Raw genomic sequence first — 19,553 nt, 5'->3', positions numbered from 1 at the left:
ATCCACAAAACGATCAGGGGCTTGGTACCTGGTGATTTACACTGACTTTCCAGGAAGTTGACACATTGAAAGGGGCTTATGGAACGCCCTTCCCGGTAACCAACAAATCACCAATTAATTGATGACTATCAGCTCCTCATTGGCTCAGCTGCAAAAGCAACTGTGGACCCAAGCCATACAGCCAGAAGGTGCACCATTATATACTGATTTAACCGATATCAGGCATGGTATTCCACCCTCGCCCCCCACCCCCCCATCTAGTTGAATATCCTGCCGAAACATGTCTTTTAGGCTCACATGTGAAGGATGGTCACTGGAATGGGGTGTAGAGGGCAGCCAGGGTGTACCGCACACAACACCTCCAGGGAAGGAGAGGGGAAAAGTAAGAACCATGACTGGGAGGGAGCTTCAGTACAGACCTGAAACCAGCCTCGAGAATACAACAGACTGGGAACAGGAAATCGGGCAGGAGAAAAATAGCAGCCCAAACTAGGGCTGTCAGCAGGAGATAGGCTGAGTATAATGAAGGCAACACTGAAATTACACTTTTGAACTTCATCAAGGAGTGCAGACCAACTTCACCTAACTCAGTTTTTTTTTTCCCAAATGAAGAGCAGAATAAAGAGCAATGACAGGTTAAATGGCAACCAGGACAGTGAATGCTGACACATCATCCATCTGTGCAAGGCACCATGATAAAGTCTATCCCACCCTCAACAGACATCTTCACATCCTTCTGGTCACCACACTTTAGGAAGGATGCGAAGGTCCTCGAGAGGATGCACAGGCGATGTATCAGAATGGTTCCAGGGATGAGGGAAATTAGCTACAAGGTTAGCTTGGAGAAGCTGGGGTTGTTCTCTTTGGAGCAAAGGAGGTTGAGGGGAGACCTGAAAATGTTGTGCAAGATTATGACAGTTTGAGATAAGGTAGACAAAGAAAAGCTGTTCCCATTAGCTGATGGCACTAGGACTAGGGGACATGGATTTAAGGTTTTGGGCAAGAGATACAGGAGGGATGTGAGGAAGAACTTTTTTTTTTATTGCACAGCAATGACTCAGAACTCGCTGCCTACGAAGTAGAGACAATCAATAATTTCAAAAGGAAAAGGGATGGGCACTTGAGGGAAATAATCAGGGATAGAGTGGGGGAATGGGACTGACTAGATTGCTGTATAGTGAGCTGGCATGGACTTGATGGGTCAAATGGCCCTCTTTTGTGCCATAATGACTCTACGCCATGACTCTACAGATACACTTTCCAACTGCTATTAGAGCCCAGAAAGGCCAAACTGACAGCCAGTAATGGGGGCGGGGGCTTAATCCTGGGTCAGAACAGGGTGGTGGAGAAGAGATGAGACTTGGGGACTGTTTATTGTGGGGAGAGCTGCAAGTTGCTGATTTCATTGCAAGAAGTGTGTGCTATTTGCCTGCACTGATCATTGAAAAAAAAAAGCCATCTGGATAAAAGCCTTTACCTGATCCCGGGATCGCTGTCCCATGGTCCATTTCCTCTTCATCCTCTGGCTCATGATTCTCCAGTTGAGCCCGTCTGGCTTCCTATGTGGTAACAGCACAAAGACATTCAGGTAAACGTCCCCAGCAAAAGTTGGTCTTGGGGACTCTGGGTCCCCAGTAAGACTGCACATTATTGCCAGCCTCCTCCCCCTGCTTTACAATCTGCCACTGTTGAGCTGCACCACCTTGGCATAAACCCCAATTTGATTTTACACATCTCACTGGGAATCACTTCAATTAATTCACTTACAAATATATGAACATTCTAACCCTGAAACAGGCCAATTCAGTCCAACTAGTCCATGTCGGTGTTTGCCCTCAATGTAAGCAAGTTGTCTAACCCTGTTCCCATATCCCTTTTTCCTTCATTCACCTATCCAATCTATTCTGGAATGCTGAGTTTTTGCCTCAAGCACGGACCCTGCAAATGATTCCCACATCTTCACAACTCTGTGTAAAGAGGTTTCCCAATTTAAATCTCTACATTTAATCTTGTATTTTTGGGTCATCATTCTAAACCCCTCATCTACTTGTAACTATTTGCTTCTACCTGCCCTGTTCGTAAATAACTTTAAATGCTTCAATCATATATGAGGAAATATGAGGATGACTAGGGGGACCGTAGGTCCGGTCAAGGACAATAGCGGGAGACTGTGTGTTGAGCCGGAAGAGATAAGTGAGGTTTTGAATGAGTACTTCTCTTCGGTATTTACGAATGAGAAGGGGTGTATTACTGAAGAGGACGGTGGGAAGCAGACTGGTAAGCTCGAGGAAGTGCTCGTTAGGAGGGAAGATGTGTTGGGGTTTTTGAATAACTTGAAGATAGACAAGTCTCCCGGGCCTGACGGGGTATATCCAAGGATGTTATGGGAAGCAAGGGATGAAATTGCAGAGCCGCTGGCAATGATCTTTTCATCTTCTCTGCTGACGGGGGTGGTACCAGGTGATTGGAGGGTGGCAAATGTTGTGCCCCTGTTCAAGAAAGGGAATAGGAACAACCCTGGGAATTACAGGCCAGTTAGTCTTACTTCGGTGGTAGGCAAGTTGATGGAAAAGGTGCTGAGGGATAGGATTTCTGAGCATCTGGAAAGACACTGCTTGATTCGGGACAGTCAGCACGGTTTTGTGAGGGGTAGGTCTTGCCTCACAAGCCTGATCGAATTCTTTGAGCAGGTGACCAAGCAAGTGGATGAGGGTAAACCAGTGGATGTGGTGTACATGGATTTTAGTAAGGCATTTGATAAGGTCCCCCATGGTAGACTTATGGAGAAAGTCAGGAGGCATGGGATAGTGGGGAATGTGGCCAGTTGGATTAAGAATTGGCTAACTGATAGAAGGCAGAGAGTGGTCTTAGATGGTAAATACTCAGCCTGGAGCCCAGTTACCAGTGGCGTGCCGCAGGGATCAGTTCTGGGTCCTCTCCTGTTTGTGATTTTTATTAACGACTTGGATGAGGAAGTCGAAGGGTGGGTCAGTAAATTTGCAGATGATACAAAGGTTGGTGGAGTTGTGGATACCGAGGAGGGCTATTGTCGTCTGCAAAGGGACTTGGATAGGTTGCAGTGTTGGGCTGAAAAGTGGCAGATGGAGTTTAACCCTGAAAAGTGTGAGGTCGTCCATTTTGGAAGGACAAACATGAATGCAAAATACTGGGTTAACGGTAGGGTTCTTGGGCATGTGGAGGAGCAGAGAGACCTTGGGGTCTATGTGCATAGATCATTGAAAGTTGCAACTCAAGTGGATAGGGCTGTGAAGAAGGCATATGGGGTGTTAGCGTTCATTAGCAGAGGGATTGAATTTAAGAGCCGTGAGGTGATGATGCAGCTGTACAGGACCTTGGTAAGGCCTCATTTGGAGTACTGTGTGCAGTTCTGGTCGCCTCATTTTAGGAAGGATGTGGAAGCCTTGGAGAGGGTGCAGAGGAGATTTACCAGGATGTTGCCTGGAATGGAGAATAAGTCTTACGAGGAAAGGCTGAACATTCTAGGCCTCTTCTCATTAGAAAGGAGAAGGATGAGGGGTGACATGATAGAGGTTTATAAGATGATCAGGGGAATAGATAGGGTAGACAGTCAGAAACTTTTTCCCCGGGTGGAGCAAAGCGTTACAAGGGGTCATAAATTTAAGGTGAAGGGTGGGAGATATAAGGGGGATGTCAGGGGAAGGTTCTTTACCCAGAGAGTGGTCGAGGCATGGAATGCCTTGCCCGGGGAAGTTGTTGAGTCAGAAACTTTAGGGACTTTCAAAAGGCTTTTGGATAGGTATATGGATAAAGGAGAATGATGGGGTATAGATTAAATTGTCCTTGACAGAGGACAAAGGATCGGCACAACATTGTGGGCCGAAGGGCCTGTTCTGTGCTGTATGTTCTATGTTCTATATCACTTTGGAATCTGTGTTGCTCTGTCAAAAAATCGTGTATAAAAATCCTGTCCTGCTTTAGGGAAAAGGCATGAGCCATCAACCTGTTTGCATCCTCCATCCACAGAAATGCCGGTACACACCCATCCCACCTTGACAACACCTGCTGCCTGAGAGAACATAGCAGCTGTAGCGAGCTCCAAGGAGTTGCAAACAGCAGAGAGATGAGGTGCTATTATTGTAGTTTGCATTGAGCTTCAATGGAACAGTGTTGGAGGCCAAGAACAAAGTGGGAGTTACATAAAGCCTAGGGTCACATTTGCAGATAGGGCGAAGCAATCATCCAATCAGCATTTGGTCTCCTCAGTGTAGTGGAGGTCACGCTGTGGGCAGTGAACGCAGTGAACTTTCGGTGGAGGAAGCAAAACTAATTCGCCACCTTACCTGATATGAGTGTTTGGGGTCTGGACAGTGGTATGGGAAGAGATGAATAGGCAAGAGTTGCATCTTCTGTACTTACAGGGAGGTGTTGGGGGTAATGGAAAAAGGGATCAGTCCTTTCAGAATTCTGAGAGGGGAGAGGAAGATGTAGTTTGCGGCGGCAATGCGCGGGAGGCATTGGAAGGATGATGTGCTGAATGCAGAGGCTGATGGTGTGGAAAGATGAGGACAAGGGAGACCCCATCACTGTGAGGGGAAAGAATGATGAGGGCATAAGTACAGGAAATGGGACATTCTTGGTCAAGGATTGCAACCTTGAGGGAGGGAGATCGCCGGCTGAGGGAGATATTTTGGAAGCTGTGGTGTGGAAGGTGGAATTCTTGGAGAAGATGCAATGGAGATAGAGAAACTGTGGGAATGGAATGGAGTCCTGACAGGAAGAAGGGTAGGAGGAAGTATAATCAGAGTAGAAGTGGGAGTCAGTGGGCTTGTAAATAGATGACAGTGGACAGCATATCCCCAGAGATAAAATTCCAAGAAGGGATGGGAAGAGTTAGAAAGGGCCACATAAAGGTAAGGGAGTGGTGGAAATCTGAAGCAAAATTAAAGAGGTGCTGTAGATCAGGGCAAGATCAGGAGAAGCACCGACAGTCATCTACATACAGGGGAAACTGATCAGGGAGGCAACCTTCGTAGGATTGGCCCTCACCCCTTCTCTAACATAATTTGGTTCCAAAGAAGGTTTTACACCTGAAAGGGCATGACACCTTTCGCGACAGAGGCTACCTGGCTTGCTCAGTGTCCCAACATTTCCTGTTTTTGTTTCAGATTTCTAGCACCTGCAGTATTTTGTTTTTGCTTCGGGACACTCTAACTATAGGGCACTAATGTGGGAACGCTTGGAATAGTGTGTGCAGTTTTGTTCTCCAGATCAAAGGGAAGGATATATTTGCCTTGGATGCAGAACAGAGAAGGTTCACTATATCGGTTGCTGGTATGAGAGGTCTGTCCCATGAGAGGCTGAGTAAATTGGGTCTATACTCTCTGGAGTTTAGAAAAATGAGAGGTGATCTCATTGAAATATACAAGATGCTGAAGGGGCTTCACAGGGTAGATGCTGAGAGATGATTTCCCCAGCTGGGAAATCTAGAACATGGGCGAGCAGCCTCGGGATCATTTGGGAATGAGATGAAGAGAAATTTCTTCACTCGAAGGATCTGAATCTTTGGAATTCTCTACCCCAGAGGGTTGTGGATGCTCCATCGTTGAATACATTAAAGGCTGGGATAGATAGATTATTGATCATTCAGGGAATCAAGGGATATGGGGAGCGGACAGGAAAGTGGAATTGAGGCAGATCACCAGCCATGATCATATTGAATGGAGAAGCAGGCTCAAGGGGCCTTATGGTCTAGTCCTACTTATGTTCTTATGAATAGGGGGAAAATAAAGTTCCTCCAGCATAAATGCACAGGTAGATCAGAGATGGGCAAGTATAAGGTGAAAGGGGGAGCATGGAACTGGTCTGGAGCAGAACACAAATAAGGATAAGATCACAAGAATATAAAGTACAATAGGAAAGGATTTCAAAATATATTGGCTGATATCTGGGGCATTGTTCATGTTAGATGAGAGGGACTGGAGCTCAGAAGGGACAAAGTGGACAGACTGTTAACTATTTAATACAGAGGTTGTGGAGTAGCTTGTGACGAGTGCAGTGAAGGCAGGAGATAGTGTCAGTAAAGATGGAACAAGACAGATGTTTTGCAGGGAAAATGATCAAGGGGTAGGAGGGATGCAGCAGATCTGGTCAAACAGACCAGCCTCAAGGGTCTAGGGGGTTTCCCACCCTGTACAGTTTGACATAATCTTTACAAGCTGATAAACTATTAATGATGTACATGAATGATTTAGACATGAATATAGGAGGTATGACCAGCAAGTTCACAGATGACACGAAAACTGGTGGTGTTGTAAATAGTGAGGAGGAAAGCCTTAGATTACTGGACATTATAGATGGGCAGAGCAGTGGCAAATGGAATTTAATCCTGAGAAGTGAGAGGTGATGCATTTTGGGAGGACTAACAAGGCAAGGGAATATACAATGGATGGTAGGACCCGAGGAAGTACAGAGGGTCAGAGAGACCTTGGTGTACTTGTCCATAGATCACTGAAGGCAGGAGCACAGGTAAATAAGGTGGTTAGGAAGGCATATGGGATACTTGCCTTTATTAGCCGAGGCACAGAATGTAAGAGCAGGGAGGTTATGATGGAGCTGTATAAAATGCTAGTTAGGCCACAGCTAGAGTACTGTGTACAGTTCTGGTCACCACACTATAGGAAGGATGTGATTGCACTGGAGAGGGTGCAGAGGAGAGTCACCAGGATGTTGCCTGGGCTGGAGCATTTCAGCTATGGAGAGAAACTGGATAGGCTAGGGTTGTTTTCCTTAGAGCTGAGAAGGCCGAGGGTGGACTTGATTGAGATATACAAAATTATGAGAGACATTGATAGGTTAGATAGGGAGAAACTTTTTCCCTTAGCGGAGGGGTCAATAACTAGGGGGCATAGATTTAAGGTAAGGGGCAGGCGGTTATAGAAGGGATTTTTTCACCCAGAGGGTGGTTGGAATCTGGAATGCACTGCCTGAAGAAGTGGTAGAGGCAGGAACCCTCACAATATTTAAGAAGTATTTAGATGAGTACGTGAAATTCCACAGCATACAAGGCTATGGGCCAAGCGCTGGAAAATGGGATTAGAATAGTTAGGTGCTTGATGGCCGGCACGGACACGATGGGCTAAAGGGCCTGTTTTTGTGCTGTATAACTCTATGTGATACACTGTATGGGAGGACATCAGGTCAGTGAGGACAATGTATTCACCAACAGGCACGCCCTCATTTTAATGATGGTATAACAGATTCTGCAGCTCCTCACTGACCTCGATCTCCCACGGACACTGGTCCATGTTCACTACATTGTGATGAAAGACTGCTGCTGTATTTGCTGAAGAACAGGCTCCAGTTTTATGATCAAACTGGGGATGGTCCGCCATTGCAGGACAGGAATCTAACCCAATATCAGGACTTTGATATTTTTATCATCACTTTGTTCCATCAGTGAACATGACCCACGAGCAACAGGCAGGAGCTGACATGATGGTAAGGCATTACTGAACACCGTCAGGACTGTGATTAAATATTAAATGCAGTACTATTATTTTAAAAAAAAAATCACACTGTACTTCAGAATAGCTGAATGTTTCGCCAGCAGGCTGGCGATTGCTCAGCAGCTTCACCAACCTGTGCCTCCAGCTCTTTCTCATTCATATCTCTATGCTTTACCACCAGCACTGCGTTGGTGTTTGACTGAACTCCGTGACCTCCCTTTGCACGCCGCTTGCTCAGACGCACTCTGTAGAAACAGATAACAATCAGTTAGCCAGAAGCTGCAGCTACAGGTTCACATCAACAACATCTCACACCTACATATGTACACACATAGGTGCCTCTAACACAGCAAAGTGTACCATGGAAAATTTCAGCAAGCAGTGTGTACAGGAGGAACAGGACGGAGTCATGCAGGAGAGGTACTGCTGACTTTGGAACAGGTTAGAATGGAACTATGCAAGGGCAGTGTGATCATTGAGGAAAGGCAATGGGGGAGGCTGACAAAGTCAAAGGGGAGCCCTCGCCAGCTGGCAAGGTCAAAGGACAGCCGCCACCAGCCGGCAAGGTCAAAGGGCTGCCTGTGGGTGTAGTTGGGGAAATTGATGCGCAAGCTGACAATGGAAGGAGGTAGCTGGGGGGGAGGGGGGAAGTGGAGGGCAAAAGGAATTTAGGGGTAGATTAAAAATCACCAGCAATGAGGAGCTCTTTGGTGTAGCGACTGTGCGAGGAATGAGCAAATTGTTATCCAGGAGCTTTAAGGAGGAGGCAAGCGAGGGGAGAAAGCAGATGTGGGTAAATTAAGTTCAGACTGTCTCTCACCAGCTGTTACACTCTAGGATAAAACGTGTCCCAGCTCCTGGTTGTGACATTACAGCTGTGGGATTGTTAGCTCTCAGCTCACCTGGTCTCAAGCTCGTTGTAGTAAACCCCGTCTCCATCGCGGAAGATGAAGAAATAGTTTTCCTCGTATCCTTTGCTGGCTTTGTTCTTCACGTTCCAGTTATACTCTCTGGATATTTTGTATTCGTACCTGAAAAAGCAGAAAACTCATTGAGTATGGAATACGGAGCCATCTCATCTCACACTCTCACCCTTTACACTGTACCTAACCGGTGCTGGGAGAGTTTGATGGGACAGTGTAGCGGGAGCTTTACTTTGTCTAACCCTTCTGTTGTTTTTTTTTAAAATTTGTTTTTATTTTCATAATGTGGCCTTTATACCCCAGGCCCCTTTTATGTCCAGGGGGCCTTTATTCCTCAGGCCCCCCCCCCTCCCCCCCACTTATGTACATTTTATGAAATAATTTTATTAAAATCGAATAAATAAAACAAAAATTCAAATTAAAATAGCATTGCCTGCAACTGTGATGCACTCTAGCCCCTGCGATGCCCACCGGTCGCAGAAGGCCTCAAGTGAACCAGCGGACACCGCATGCTCCTGCTCCAGGGACATCCGGGCGCGAACGTAACCTCAGAAGAGGGGCAGGCAATCAGGGCGGACGGACCCCCCGATGGCCCGCAGCCTGGACCTGGTGAATTGCTACCTTGGCCAGGCCCAGGAGGAGCAGACCGTTGCGGAGATCCTCCTCCCGGCCCGGCCCCCCACCCCCCAACACACACCAGGCTTCCAAAGATCAGGAGTGTGGGGCTGAAGTGCAGCCAAAACTTGAGGAGCAGCCCTTTTAAATATTTGAAGAGGGGCTGCAACCTTGCGTAGTCCATATATACATGGAACAAGGACTTGTCCAGGCTGCAGAAATTGCAGGTGGCCTGGGAGTTCGTGAACCTACTTAACAGTCTATTGCACGGGATTGCCCTGTGCAGCACCCTCCATCCCAGGTCCAAATATGTAAAGGGGGAGGACTTACATGTAAAGAGACCTCCACAGCGTGTCTGGGCAGCAGATGAGGGAGAGGAAGTGCAGAGTGTGCAGGAGCAGTCTGTACAGGAAACCCCACCGCGCTGTGTGGATTGATACAGAGGGCATTTCCAAGAGGCAGCTCAGGTTGTGTGGGACCGACTCCCAAGGAGGGCCTGGGTCCAATCAGCAGCTCTGGCTGAGCGGGGGTCAGTTCGGCCGGGGATGTTCCGCACTCCCGAGCCCCCTCGTCACCCGTAGTGAGGGGCATCCCTTAGGTTACTCCTCCACCTGTTGGTCCGTCCCCAGCGCTGGCCGCCGGGACAGCCGAGGCGCTCTCCTCCGCCAGTGGGGGAGCGCCCTGACTGGAGGCGACCATGTTCCAGACTCTGAATAAATCCCGGTAAAAGACGGGCAACTCCCTAAGAAAGACGTGGCTAACATTCTTCGACAGGAGCTGCGTGTCGTCTTGAAGGCAGTGCCCTGGCGGAAAAAATACATTGCCAGCGCACACCATCTGGGAGGCCACTTGATGTACAGGTATCTCTGCAGGGTCCGAAGGCGGAGAGTAGCAGCCTGGCTGTGGATGCACACCAGTGACTGGCCACCCTCCTCAATCGGGAGACTCAGGACTGCGGCAGAGACCCAGTGTTTCCTCTTGACCCAGAAGAAATCGAATAGCTTCTTCTGGATCTTGGTGGCAAATGCAGGGGACGGGACCAAAGTGACCAACCGGTACAACAGCATTGAGACCACCAGTTGGTTTATGATCAGCGCTCGGCCCCTGTAGGAAAGCACTCGGAGCAGTCCCATCTAGCGCTCTAACCGAGTGGTGACTTTCGCCTCCAACTCCTGCCAGTTTACCGGCCAGGCTTCCTCAGCGGGGCTCAAGTGGACTCCCAGATAGGAGGTGTGTGGTGCTCCACGCAAAAGGTGTTAACTCCTTCAGCAGGGAGTCCACCCACCACTGACCCATTGAGGTCCAGAACATTTCTCCCAATTGATCATCGCGGAGGACGCGGCAGAAAAGGTCTGCTGGCATCATCCGCAAGGCAACGGGTTCTGTGACCGTGAGGAGCACATCATTGGCGTAAGCCGAGAGGACGACCCGCATGCCCGGCCCGCGCAGAGCCAAACCAGTCAACTTCCTGCGAAGCAGGCACAGGAATGGCTCCACACAGATGTATATAAGTGGCCGGACATGGGGTATCCCTGACGCACTCCTTTCCCAAAGTGAAGGGGCGCCGTCAAGGACCCGTTAACTTTTACCAGACACTCTACAGGGGCGTGTAAAAGTCAGAGCCGTGCTGTACCTGCCCTGGGAGTTTTTGATGGGTCAGTGTAGTGCGACCGTAACTTGGTATATAACCCGCGTTGTATGTGGCTTGGGAATGGTTCAACCAGCCATTTGCTTATTTCAACCTCATTTTCAGAATCCTCGCTGTTGCAATTCAGTGCAAGATCTTACCCTGAATTCTAACCATAACACAGTAAAGTTCTGACTTACACATCCTCGGGCATGTAATCAATGCATTCCTCATTGTCTCTCTTCCGTTTCTTTATAGTGTCCTCATTTGGCAGAAAGTAAGCAACAAATTGATTTCCTTCCTCGTCCATCATACCTCTGGGGCAGGAGGGGGGGGGTGGGGGGAGGGGGAAAGAGAGGGGGAGAGAGAGAGAGAGGGAGAGAGAGAAACAGTTACATTTCAATCTGATCCACATCAGGTATTTTAACAGCCTTCCAGACTTTGACAATTACAGATCATAACCGCTGCTGACCATTTACTGCTCCTCCACACACATCTTTTGTTTCTTTATTTGTTCCATTACTATATCCTTGCTTTCACCAGCATCTCTTTTGTTATTTAATCTCTCCTGCCTTCCACCCTACCACAGACCTTCCTTTTTGTTCTTTCCTCCCCAACCCCCTCTCTCTGGCTCTGCATTCGCTTAAAACCTGTTACACTTTCCAGTTCTGATGAAAGGTCATCGACCTTAAATATTAATTCTGTTTCTTTCTGCACACAAGCTGCCTGACCTGCTGAGTACTTCCAGCATTTCCTGTTTTTATACCACGGTCTACAGCCTCACAATCAGCAGGGGAGGAGGCCACACTCGGGAATACCACTGTTACATAAGTGCTCACTCAGCAGAACAGTCTAACTGAGAATACAACAGTTTACTACAAGTGGAGTAGCCCAGTGGCTTAATGGGAGAGTAGCCCAGGAACAGGCTCCTAATTTCCCCAACTCACTGCTGACTAAGAACATTCCTGGTATCTCATGTCATCTCCACTTTCAAGCTTCACAGTCTCACTTCCAGTGTACTCCCTCCACTCTCAGGGCACACAGTCCCTCCAGTGTACTCTCTCCACTCTCAGGGTACACAGTTCCTCCTCCTGTGTACTCTCTCCACTCTCAGGGTACACAGGACACAATCTGGTTTTGCTCCACCAGGAAGGATCCCTTTAAAGGACAAATGCAATCCCATCCTTTGATAGCCAATTATTGCACATTCAGCAGCTTTAATGAGCTAAGCGCACAGTCTGAACTCCTGAAGTTCTGAGATTTGCAGCCTCAACGTGCATTAAACTCAACAGCTCCCAACCTTCTGCTTGAACAGCAGCAGCAGGTTGGAGCACCTTACCTGATCATAGCTTGGGACATCATCTCCACGGCACCCGGACCAGCAATTTCTTTGGGTGCTGGGTCGGAGTCGAATATGACCTGTGCACAAGGGTTAATCCACATCTATGGAAAAGAGAAGGAAATGGAGATTTGAAATCATCCTCTACAATCCTAATGGAATACAGCAGGATTGCTAGCATTCCTTAACCGTGAGTTACTGCTACTGGGGATCTGACTGGGCGTTTCAGCAATAGGTCCTCGGACTCCCTATTCCCCAGCTTGGAGTGGCACAATGAAAAGATTTACATTCAGTGTTCATTCCAGATCTTGTAACCCCGCGCGCAATGTGCCCTGACTGACCAAGTGTCAGATTGAATCAGTGCATTGCACTCTCGCCTCCGAATTCGAGCTGTGGGTTCAAACCTCACTCCAGGATATGAACACATAATCTCAACTTGAGGGGCAAAAAAACCCCCCCAGAAAATATAGCGCAGAGAAAGAAACGCACTCAACCAGTAATAGATGAACAGAGTAGTTAAAATGGAAATTATGTGAAGAAAAATCTCCAAGTTAACGGGCAGAAAGGAGGCTAGGGTTACACAGCTTAAAACCAGAGTGACTAATAGGCCCTGGGATTTGTTAAAGGCAAGTTGTACTTGACAAATTTGTTTCTTTCGGAGAACTGACCCTTTGGATAAGCAAAGGGAATGCAGCAGAATAGTAGAATATTGGAATCTTAACAGTGCACAGCACGGAAGGAGGCCATTCGGCCCTCTGTACTTCTACTGACTCTTTGTTAAAGGATTCCCAAACTAATCCCACTACTTCGCTTTCTTCCCATAGCCCTGTGTTTATGATATAGTGAGTACAGATTTTCAAGTCATCAGCAGGATTTTCTCACAAGAGATTTGTTTGAAAAATTCAGGTGTATGGAACAAGAGGAAATGTAGCTGCAGGGATTAAAAAGTCGGTTGTTGAACAAACAGTTATGGTAAACAGGTATTGTTCATAAGTGGTATATCCCATAGCCCTGTACTAATCCCAAACTATTTCCACAGCCCTGCTCCCTCCCCATAGACCTGAATTAATCCCAAACCAGTCCTACTGCCCTTTTCCCCTCCATAACTCTATCAATCCCAAACTATTCCCACTGCTCTGTGCCCTCCCAAGCCCTATATCCATCCCAAGCTAATCCCAATGCCCAACCGTGTCTCAATCCAAAACTACTCCCACTACCCACTCTGTCCCAATTGTCCTGTGTTCCTCTGCTTCAAATACTTACTCAACTTCCCCTTAAAAGGTGGCGTACATACAGATTTTCAGAAGGTGATTAGGAAGATATGCTCACAAGAAGGTTTTCAGAAAAATTCAGGCATGTGGAACAAGAGGAAATGTAGCTCTAGGGATAGAAAATTGTTGAACAGGAAACCAAATTTATGGTAAATAGGTGCTGCTCACAAGTGGCATAACCAAGGTGTCAGCCCTGGGTCCACTTTTGTTCCCTGTGCATATTGGCATCTTGGGCATGGATATAAGGGGCACAATCTTAAAAGTTGTTGACAACAGACAAATGCTGGCATCATTTAGCATTCACAAATAATCCCTGCCACTTCCCCATCACACCAGCCTACACCCAAAAGCCTGTCACAACCAACTGGACAAGGTCGCAAAATGAGACATTTCACTGGGACACAATAATATGCCGAGGCCATGCAACATCCATTGGTAAAGCACATCCATAGCCCTTACCTTAAAATCAGGGAACACAGGCATGACTTCCACAGGGATAACCCGAGGCTTGCTGTAGTGTTGAGTGACCTAGGAGATGTACACACCAGAGTTAAAAACAGCCCCCACAGAAATCACTTCTCTGGTTATAAAGGTTAGGAATCTATCCTGCTGACAGAGACACCAGTTTAACCCTCAATCAGAATGTCAACACCTGAACCAAGGAATGGAAGGCTCAGAGTTAAACCGTTGACCTGATCTTTCTTTATTCAGCTACCGCTGCACTGGGACACCTTGTTGAGATCTAGTTTGGTAGCACCTTCTTCACAGTCCAAGGCAGTTAGTTTGTCACACTCCCTCTGGAGTGGTTTGGTACAATCTCTCGGGGGAACAAAGGCCATAGACTGGTTTACTCCCTCAGAAACACAGTTCCTTTGGAGGCAGGTTATTTAGTTTTTAGTTTTAGTTTTAGTGATACAGCACTGAAACAGGCCCTTCGGCCCACCGAGTCTGTGCCAGCCAACAACCACCCATTTTATACTAATCCTACATTAATCCCATATTCCCTACCACATCCCCACCATTCTCCTACCACCTACCTACACTAGGAGCAATTTGTAATGGCCAATTTACCTATCAACCTGCAAGTCTTTGCCTGTGGAAGGAAACCGGAGCACCCGGAGGAAACCCACATAGTTTGGACATTTTAATTTTGTATACTAAGCAGGGAAGAGAATTAGGGCACACCTTGGTAAACCTTCTGGAAGGTATAATATGATACCCTCCCTCAGGATGGAGGGGATTGGGGATCGAATACTCTCTCGGGAATGGTGTCTGATACGGTCAGTTTGAATATTTTTTCCTACCTCTTTATTCGCGTCCACAAAGGTCTTTTCAATTGCTGCGATCTGGCTGTCTCGGTCCTTGTAAATCTCCTCCTCTGTGAACTGCTGTTTGACAGATACACCAATCCTGGTTTTGGGGGAATGGGAGGTGAGAAGATAAAACAGTCGCAGAACTGGTGCAAGTTACAGCACAAAACAGAAAAACATCAAACCTCAAACACCAGAAGAGTAACTACATACACCTCATGTTAACTTCTCACTAAAAATATGCAGCAGGCAAGAACTCTGTAGTTGATACACAAATCTAAACTGGGACACACTCGGACTGATCGGCTTGAGAAGTCCTCATTCTGAATGCTAGGATTTCACTCAGTCCCTAATATCCTCTACCCAGAGGCAGTGATCCTCAAACACCCAAACCTGGGTTTGGTAACAAAACAACTTCAACATGAAGCTGCCTCATTTCTTGCTGGAGAAAGAAACCAGCAGTCATTGGAGAACTGGTAAAAGGGTTTAAGCAGCCATTTGGGGCTGGGCCAAGGCCACCACCTGGGACCAGTTGATCAATCCAGTACATCTCGGGGACCTCCGGCCACCATTCTCTATCTCACCAGTTCCCCAATTCCATCATCCCAGAACAAATTTAACGCTTAACTTTAAAATATTTTTTAAGAAGGCATTTTAATTAAAAGTACGTGGCTCACGGCCAGCTGCGAGTGACCAAAGACATTGCCTCAATCACAGATGGGTGTGTTTAACAGGACATGGTTTAAGCACAGACCAAGTACCTCTCTGAAACAGTCTACAAGAGTGACAGTCCCACATCAATGTCTTACTTACTTGACTTCAGGCTTCTCATTGGAGATCCCGTATCGGTTGAATTCTGTGGAGATATATTCAGTCTTTCTCATCCATGGCACCACCTTCGCATGCTGCTGTGATCTGAACCAAAGGGGACACAGTCACACCATGCAGAGAACACCACTCAAATATAACTGGTGCTCAATCTTTAAGGTCCCAAACCGCCCCCCTCCCTCCACAAACACTAAACATTCATGATGCCCGAGGGTGTACTTCCATCTTTCCCATGCTCTATAATGACTTGCCACAATTAAAATCATTATCATCCTTATGACTTGAATAAATAGAAACAGCAACAAACCACACACGGAAATCTAATTACTGCTCCATCAGTGCTGTGTGTTGGTATTGCAAAACTAAAATTTGCCTCTACTGAAATAAAAGCAAAATACTGCCAATGCTGGAAATCAGAAAACAAAACAGAAAGCGCTGGAAATACTCAGTGGGTCTGGCAGCATCTGTGGAGAGAGAGAGAAACAGAGTTAACCTTTCAGGTTCATTAGAAGCAAGGCCACAGACCTGAAACGTTAACTCGGTTTTCTCTCTCCACAGATGCTGCCAGACCCGCTGAGTATTTCCAACGCTTTCTGTTTTTATTTGCCTCTACTGAGTTTTTTTTCAACCTGTATTGATAGAATCAGAGTTCAACTCCAAAGGCTGCACAAAGTATTCTCATCAATAACCTGAGTCAGCCAGTTTGTCTGCTGGATACTCCACAGGTGGGAGACTGTTTGGCCCACAAAATGATGGTCCCAAGTGGTTGTTCAAACAGGTGGGAGTGGGTGTGGAGTTCTTATTTTCAATCTCAAACAATTTACACTCTTGCCAAAGATAGCTGGTATTATTTCTCAGAAGACTTTGGGATGACATGGTGCTGTTTCTATTCATTCAATTCCCACTCCAGAGACTTGAGCACATAACCGGGTTGACCCTCCAGTGCAGTACTGAGGGACTGCTCCACTGCTGGAGGTGCGGTCTTTCAGATGAGAGGCTCAACTGAGGTCCCGTCTCTGCCTTGGATGTTATAGATTCCACAGCACTATTCAAAACAGAATAGGGGAGTTCTCCCCAGTGTCCTGGTGAATATTTATCCCTCAACCAACACCACTAAAACTGATTATCTCGTCATTGGGCTGGATCCTGCTGGACTGGAGCATCTCATGGTGTATGCCATTAGTTAAGACTTTTTTTCCTGCACCCATCACCTTAAAAAAATTTTTGTGCCCTAATTTGTCGGCAGTGAGGTGAGGGCAATAGGTCAACCTCGACCTTAGTGAGCTTTGGGACCAACACAACTGCCAGGCAATGACCATCTCCAGCAAAGAGAATCTAACCATCTCCCCATGACATTCAACAACATCACCATCACTGAATCTCCCACCATCAACATCCTGGGGATTACCATTGACCAGAAAATTAACTGGAGTAGTCACATAAATACCGTGGTTACAAGAGCAGGTCAGAGGCTAGGAATTCTGCAGCGAGTAACTCACCTCCCGATTCCCCAAAACCTGTCCACCATCTACAAGGCACAAATCAGGAGTGTGATGGAATACTCGCCACTTGCCTGGATGAGTGCAGCTTCAACTCTCAAGAACCTCGACACCACCCAAGAGAAAGCAGCCAACGTGATCAGCAACACATACACCACCACCTTAAACATTCATTCCCTCCACCACTGGCACAGTGGCAGCAGTGTGTACCATCCACAAGATGCACTGCAGCAACTCGCCAAGCCTCCTTCAACAGCACCTTGCAAACCCACGATCTCTGTCACCTAGAAGAACAAAGGACAGCAGACACATGAGAAAATTACCACCTCTCAGACCCCTCCAACTCACACACCACCCTGACTTGGAACTACATCGGCGTTCCTGCGCTGTTACTGGGTCAAGATCTTGGAAGTCCCTCCCTAGCAGCACTGTGGGTGTACCTATGTCACATGGACTGCAGTGGTTCAAGAAGGCAGCTCACCACCACCTTCTCAAGGGCAATTAGAGATGGGCAATAAATGCTGACCTTATCAGCAATGCTCACATTCCTTAACCAGTAAGATTTAAGGTTGGAGAAATAAACACAGGAAGGACCGAAAAGAATGACTGAATTTTTTGAGGAGGGTTGATGAGGGTGGTGCATTTGACGTAGTCTATATGGATTTTAGCAAGGCTTTTGATAATGTCCCACATAACAGACAGGTCAGGAAGGTAAAAGCCCATGGGATCCAAGGCAAAGTGGCAAGTTGGATCCAAAATTGACTCAGAGGCAGGAAGCAAAGGGTAATGGCCCCGATGGGCGTTTTTGTGACTGGAAGGCTGTTCCCAGTGGGGTTCCGCAGGGCTCAGTACTGGGTCCCTTGCTTTTTGCGGTATATATCAATTATCTGGGCTTTAATACAGGGAGTATGATCAAGAAGTTTGCCGACGATACAAAAATTGGCCGAGTGGTTGATAGTGAAGAAGAAAGCTGTAGACTGCAGGAAGTTATCAATGGACCAGTCAAGTGGGCAGGACAGTGGCATAGGGAGTTCAATCCGGATAAGCCCTCTGGGGAAGGCTAACATAGCAAGGGAATACACAACAAATGGTAGGCTACTGAGAAGTGCAGAGAAACAGAGGGACCTTGAAGTATATATCCACAGATCTCTGAAGGTAGCTGGACAGGTAGGTAAGGTGGTCAAGAAGGCATGCGGGATACTTGCCTTTATTAGCTGAGACATACACTATAATAACTAGGAGGTCGTGCTGGAACAGTATAAAGTGTTAGGCCACATCTGCAGTACTGCGCAAAGTTATGGTCACCGCACTGTAGGAAAGATGTGATGGCATCAGACAGCGTACAGAGGAGATTTATGAGGTGGTCACCTGGACTGGAGAATTTTAATTATGAAGAAATATTGGATAGGCTAGGGCTATCAGAGGAAGCTGAAGGAAGACCTAACTGAAGTGTATAAAATTGAGAGGTCTAGATAGAGTGGATAGGAAGGCCCTATTCCCCTTAGTTGAGGGGTCCATAATGAGAGGGCATAGATTTAGGGTATGAGATAGAAAGTTAAAAGAAAATTAGAGGGAACTTTTTTTTCACTGGAGGGTGGTGGGGATCTGGAACTCTGCCTGAAAGGGTGGTAGAGGCAGAAACCCTCTTAACATTGAAAAAGTACTTGGGTATGCACTTGAAGGCCCGTAAGCTACAAGGCTATGGACCAAGAGCTGGAAAGTGGGATTAGGCTGGGTCATCTGTCCGAATATCTCCTTACACAGTTCAGTGTCAAATATTGTTTGAAGTGTTTTGGGAGGTTTTACCAAGTTAAAGGCATTATATAAATGCTAGCTGTTGTTGTAAACGGATACTTAGAATCATAGTCATTTACAGCAAAGGAGGCGGCCATTCGGTCCATACTTCGGCTATTATTTACTCAAGTTAACATTCCGTGGAGAGTTTAATGTACAATTAATGTAAATCCAGCAAGTTCTTAAAAAGGGAGAAGCTAAAGGGCAAGAAGTCCATGTGAAGCCGGCCAGTGCCACAGACAGACCACTGATCACTTACCTTTTTGAACTGGAAGGCGCCTGGATTTCCTCCTCTAGTAACTTCTCATCTGCAATATCGAGGATCACTGCAGAGAGGACACGACACAATCATAAGACAGCACCCCTCACTTCCAACACCAAGGAGCAAGGTCATTCACAATAACAAGGTTTAAAAAAAAAGTGTTACATGTAAATATGCCAACCATAGATGCGTAGGTGGAACGAGGATGGGACTCCCAATTGGTTGCCGTCATTCGATTCAGAATGCGTAACAAAGACAAATTTCACCATTGTGCAGCGTCAGACTCTGACATGCTGTTAGAAGGCGAATGTCACAGCTGGTTGACTGAGAATGGCTCGGGCCTGCCCAAAAACAATACGGCTTTGATCTCGTAATTTATATCGGGAAAACATATTTACTTTCCTACTACAAAGAAACAAAGTGGCAAACATTAAGATCTCTGCAGATTCCTTAGCTCCTGCTGGACAATGTTCATATGAAAGACTTTTCTCAGCATTTAGCTTCCCCGAGGAACAAGAAAATAAGTGAAGATGGGACCATTAAATTTCACTGCCAGCTTTGCTGAATTATCCTGAATGTACTTGATTAGTCTAATTCT

The 19,553-nt window shown here is 46.7% G+C and overlaps 1 protein-coding gene across 2 annotated transcripts in view; it reads right to left on the bottom strand.

The window, feature by feature from the left end:
- The window catches only part of paf1 (PAF1 homolog, Paf1/RNA polymerase II complex component), a 41,227-nt gene that overhangs the window by 3,099 nt on the left and 18,575 nt on the right, over positions 1–19,553 (bottom strand). For both annotated transcript variants that reach the window (XM_068019141.1, XM_068019140.1), the window contains exons 5-13: positions 18,953–19,019; positions 15,386–15,487; positions 14,567–14,672; positions 13,722–13,790; positions 11,992–12,095; positions 10,853–10,969; positions 8,390–8,518; positions 7,621–7,732; positions 1,478–1,559 (exon numbers count right to left, since the gene is read on the bottom strand). In XM_068019141.1, the coding sequence (XP_067875242.1) occupies positions 1,478–1,559; positions 7,621–7,732; positions 8,390–8,518; positions 10,853–10,969; positions 11,992–12,095; positions 13,722–13,790; positions 14,567–14,672; positions 15,386–15,487; positions 18,953–19,019 (888 nt within the window). The remainder of the gene's footprint in view (positions 1–1,477; positions 1,560–7,620; positions 7,733–8,389; positions 8,519–10,852; positions 10,970–11,991; positions 12,096–13,721; positions 13,791–14,566; positions 14,673–15,385; positions 15,488–18,952; positions 19,020–19,553) is intronic.

The sequence above is a fragment of the Heterodontus francisci genome, chromosome 40, assembly GCF_036365525.1.
Source record: "Heterodontus francisci isolate sHetFra1 chromosome 40, sHetFra1.hap1, whole genome shotgun sequence".
In the NCBI taxonomy this organism is placed as follows: Eukaryota; Metazoa; Chordata; class Chondrichthyes; order Heterodontiformes; family Heterodontidae; genus Heterodontus; species Heterodontus francisci.
This window is presented reverse-complemented; position numbering and strand designations above follow the sequence as displayed.